Below are 5,242 nucleotides of genomic sequence, written 5' to 3' on the forward strand. Positions count from 1 at the left end.
TGATTTCAATTGTGATTGAATTTTAGTACATTACACCGGGACTTCGCTGGATGGGACTGAGTTCGATTCGAGCCGTGATACACCATTCAGGTTCACTCTTGGTCAAGGTGAGGGATCTCAGGCCTTTCACTTGTATTCTAATCACTAGATTAAGCTCTGAGCTGGATGCAAATTTTGTCTACTTAATGAGATTAGTGCTTTTCAATCGAAGTCTGTGGGAATTTTCAGAATTCATGATTGGTCTGATGGAATGTTATCATGAAGAAAAAAGCTTAAATTGCCGATTAAAAAATGTTTAGTTCGGGTGCTTATATATTTCCGCAAATTTTTGTTGGTATAGAAAGCAATGAATAGCTGCTGGTTGACTTGGTAGAAGAATAGGATTTATAGAGGCAACCTCTGGAAGGTAGTGCATTGATAAATATAGATAGAACACAAGCCCTCAGAGCATAAATGCATCAAGCTTTCTTTTTATTATTGAATTCAATTCGACTGTATGTCATATTTAGCTTTCTAAATCTCTCTATGATGGTTGTTGTAGGCAAAAGCAAAACTGTGGAGTCCAATTGATGGATGGTAGCTGTTGAATTGCTCGATGGAGAACTGGAAAAAGGGCTGCTAAATTGTTGTATTTGAAATTTTGAATTAGGACTTTCTATTTCAATTGCATATTTGTATTTCAAACTTGGACAGTTGGACATTTGAACTTCATATTTAAATTGGGTCATTGTATTTCAAACTTTCAATTGCGGGTATTGTAATTAACTTGTATTTGAATTTGGATTTTATGTATTTTGGATAGTTCAATTTGCAGCTTCAACATTGGATCTTGATATTGTGTTTTGATTCAAATCTGAACTGGTTGAAATGATGAAATGAATGAAGTCTGGAACATAGCAAGGTAGATATATATCCTACTAAGCAAAAAATAAAGGTTCTGGGCCCGAAAACCCGCAAGCCCGGCCCGAAGTTAAACGGGCCGGTCCCGGGCCGGTTCCTGTTTCTGTCAAAACGGGCCGGTTCCGGGCCTAGTGAAAAACGGGCCGGTTCCGGGCCCAGTGAAATTATAGTCAGACCCGGCCCGTGCCCAGCCCTACTAGAGAGAGCCTCCCTCTCGACCCTAGAAACCCCTAGCTAGATCTGTGAGCCCTTTAGTGTTCTTCGTTTCCGTTTTTCCTGAAATCCACATCGGCTTTCACTTACTCCATGCAGCGATTCAAAATCCTGACGTGGAATTGTCGTGGTCTTAATAATATAGAGACGCAAGATGCCCTTGCCAATATTGTTAGACAGCAAAACACTAGCATCGTATTCCTATATGAAACCCTAACACACCAGACTTACTAATTGAGGTTCGTCGATGTATAGGGTTTGATGGTGTTCTTTGTTCACCAAGATAAGCTTATTGTCATGGTCTCGGACTCTTCTGGAGGAATGAGATTCCGGTGCGTCTCCGGAATTATTCTGCAAACCATATTGATGCAGAAGTAGGAGCTATCGGTTCTGAAGGTGTATTTCGATTCACCGGGATTTATGGGGTGGCCACAACTTCAAACCAGAATATTACGTGGAATCTATTAAGAACCCTAGCAGCACAGCTCAATCTCCCCTGGCTAGTCGTCGAGGATTATAATGAAATTCTATATTTGGCGGACAAATCTGGTGGTCCGGCTAGGTGTGTAGCTCAGATGACGAGATTTCGACAAGCTCTAATCGACTGTGAACTGATGGACATGGGTTTTGTTGGTTCTCGATTCACTTGGGCTAATCGGTTTACAAAGGAAAGGCTGGACAAAGATTGTCAGAATGTACAGTGGAGGGAGATGTATCCTTTCTCCTGGGTTATCACTCTCCCTCTCAGCAGGTCTGATCATTGTCCACTACCTATCGAGGTTAATCCAGAGTTACCTACACTACGTCGATCCCCCAGACGGTTTCGGTTTGAAGAAATGTGGCTGCACCATTCTGGTTGTGGTAATATTGTGCAACAAGACTGGATGCTGCCATCTACTGGTGATTCGATGCTACAGGTCAGCAAAAAGATCCAGCATACCTGCACCTTATTCTTTAGTTGGCATGAAGGAGTATTTCAGCAAAGACAGGTTGAGTTGAAATTGATCCAAGGTAAGTTGGATGCCTTGATGAAGCAAGACTATCAGGACTCACATTTTGATGAGCAAAAAGCACTTCAATATAGACTGAATGATCTGCTCTCCATCAATGAGACATATTGGAGGCAAAGCTAAAAAATTCAATGGCTCAGGGAGGGTGACCGCAATATGGCCTTCTTCTACAGGAGAGTGTCCAACAGAAGAAGTCATAACCGAGTGAAGGGTTTGTTAACTGAAGATGGACAGTGGACCAGTGAACCAGATGAAGTGGCTAATGTTCTAATCTGGTACTATAAATCTATCTTTCATTCAGAACAGTCTGATCCTTTGGCTACAGGAATAATTCTTGATTGTCTGCAACCTCGAGTTACGGACAGTATGAATGATGAGCTCTTAGCTCCTTAGTCTAATGAAGAGATCAAAAGAGCTTTATTTCATATGCATCCCTCAAAATCCCCAGGACCGGATGGTATGTCTCCTTTCTTCTTTCAGAAGTTTTGGCATGTTGTAGAGTTTGATGTGTGTAAGGCAGTTAGAGAGGTTCTCAACACAGGACGTATTTCCCAGGAATCAAATTTCACTCACTTGACTCTGATTCTGAAAATAAAAGAGCCCAATTTAGCTTCTGATTTAAGACCAATTGCTTTGTGCAATGTGGTTTATAAAATTGCCTCTAAGGTTTTGGCCAACAGGTTGAAAAGGATACTCCCTGATATTATTTCTCCATTACAAAGTGTTTTTGTCCCAGGAAGACTTATCTCTGACAATACTTTAGTGGCTACTGAGGTAGCACATTTCATGAAGAAGCTTCAAAGTCAGGTAGACGGTTTTTTCTCTTTAAAGCTGGATATCTCTAAGGCATATAACAGACTTGAGTGGAGTTATTTGGAGGCTATTCTACGGAAACTTGGTTTCTGCAGAGCATGGGTGGACGTGATTTTGGCTACTGTTAAGTTTGTAAGCTACTCTATTCTAATAAATGGCACTCCTACTGGTTTTATTTTGCCTACAAAGGGTATCAGACAAGGGGACCCTTTATCCCCTTATCTTTTTATCCTTTGTGCTGAAGGTCTCTCTGCTTTGATTTCTTCTTCTGTTCAGAATGGGATTATTAGAGGCCTTACTATGTCACCTTCTGCTCCAACCATACACCATCTATTATTTGCAGATGATAGCTTTCTGTTCAGGGAAGCTTTTGTTAGAGAGTGTTAAGCCTATAAGAACATTCTTGCTATCTATGCTCGGGCTTCAAGTCAAAAGATTAATTTGGAAAAATCTAGTGTGGTTTTCAATGGTAATGTGGACTTGCAATCTTGGAATCACGTAGCAACAGTTTTGGGTGTTAAATGCGTCAAGGAACATGGTCTGTATTTGGGTTTACCTATACATGTTGGACACAACAAAACAGCCATTTTTGCCTATTTGAAGGAGCGGCTCACCAAGAAACTAATAAGTTGGAGATCCAAACTCCTCAGTGCTGGGGGTAAAGAACTTCTCATTAAAGTTGTTGCTCAGGCCTTACCTAACTATGTTATGAATTGTTATTTGCTTCCCAAATCTCTCTGTAATGATCTTCAGTAGCTCTGCACTCAATTTTTTTGGGGAAGTACTGATGAAAAAAGAAAGATTCACTGGAGGTCTTGGGAAAGAATGTGTCTCCCCAAAGAACAGGGTGGCTTGGGGTTTAATCATCTCTTTGCCCATAATCTAGCCATGTTATCAAAACAAGGGTGGAGGTTACTGTCTAATCCTCATTCACTTATAGCTCAGGTTTTCAAAGAGGTCTACTACCCTAATGGGTCTTTCCTTATTGCTGATATGGGAGATAGGCCTTCTTATTCTTGGCGTAGCATTATGGAGGCAAGATCAATACTCCAAGCCGGATTATTTTGGACAATTGGTAATGGTACTTCTATGAAAATTTGGGATGATGAGTGGATTCCAAATGTTGCAGCTTACTCACTAGTTAGACCGCCTGATACTATGTTTGAGACAGTTTCAGCCGTCCATTAGTTTCTCTCTTTATCAAATTTAATCAAAACATCGAAGACAACCCCAGTGACACAGAACTCCTTAGCCGACCATTCCTTAAGACACCTTTCTGCAAGTTCTGCCAAGTTCCAAGAACAGGTGAACACAAACACACCGAGCGTAGCTAGCTCCTCCACTGCGGCGTACCCAATTCCATGAGTGTCGCCGGCGACGAGGGCAGTGGTTCCCCTGAGGGACCATCTCGGATTTGCGAGGTTGCCACTGGTCTCTGCCATTTTCGTCATGTTCCAGCAACTTCAAGGTGGCTATGAGCAATCACTGCTGCAAAGAGCATGAGCATCACCACATTCCCACCACCATCTTTCATATTTGAATCTTTTATACATAAAACGAAATTCCGACGAAGCCCAGAGGCTCAGACCAATCTGAAACTAATTGAGGTGAGGAGTGAATGGACTGAGAGATTTGACCAGACATGGTTGAGTGAGAGAAAGAGAAGTTTGGGTCTCGGTCAATGACGAGAGCGAGCTGAGAAAAAAGTCGTTATTTTCACAATGGCATCACGGTAATTTTAACAAAAAATTATATTAATTCGTAATTACACATGAGATCTTAGGGATTATGTCTACTTTATTCTCATTGGGTCTGGGTTTTGTGTCCTTATTTCTATAAATCTAATAGAAGATGAGTTTTCTGTTTTTTAAAATTTGGTCTGTTACTTGTATGTAAGTTTCAGAGTATCCTCCAAGCAACCTAACTTCTATATAAATGGACTAGTAAAAATGAATAATACATCTCTCTATAATTTCTCCCTTCATTCTCTCTACATTCTTTAGTTCCTACCAATGTAAGATTCTAGTTTATAACAAACCCGTTTTTTTCTCTCTCTCCCTCTTTCTCTCCCTCTTTCTCTCTCATCCCTTGTAGGTGTGAATTTGGGTTGACAAAGAGACCCTGTTTTACGTGAACAACATTTGAATATGTCCACCGTCTAAACGCCATCGTCCTCTGGTCTCAATGCAAGAACCCATTGCAATTTGCAGACCGCTGTCTCTTGATGCCACCTTCTTTGACTTCACATCGCTAATTGCTCAAACTTCTTGATTGATCTCATTCAAATCAATCCAGCTAACAACGTT

At 41.0% G+C, this 5,242-nt stretch overlaps 1 protein-coding gene across 1 annotated transcript; it reads left to right on the top strand.

Annotated features, from left to right (window-relative positions):
* The first annotated feature begins 3,761 nt into the window (after positions 1-3,761).
* LOC112184199 (uncharacterized mitochondrial protein AtMg00310-like) lies at positions 3,762-4,124 on the top strand. Its single transcript, XM_024322470.1, has one exon. The coding sequence runs from the start codon at positions 3,762-3,764 to the stop codon at positions 4,122-4,124; it is 363 nt and encodes a 120-aa protein (XP_024178238.1).
* The last annotated feature ends 1,118 nt before the right edge of the window (positions 4,125-5,242 follow it).

Source organism: Rosa chinensis, chromosome 2 (assembly GCF_002994745.2).
Source record: "Rosa chinensis cultivar Old Blush chromosome 2, RchiOBHm-V2, whole genome shotgun sequence".
In the NCBI taxonomy this organism is placed as follows: Eukaryota; Viridiplantae; Streptophyta; class Magnoliopsida; order Rosales; family Rosaceae; genus Rosa; species Rosa chinensis.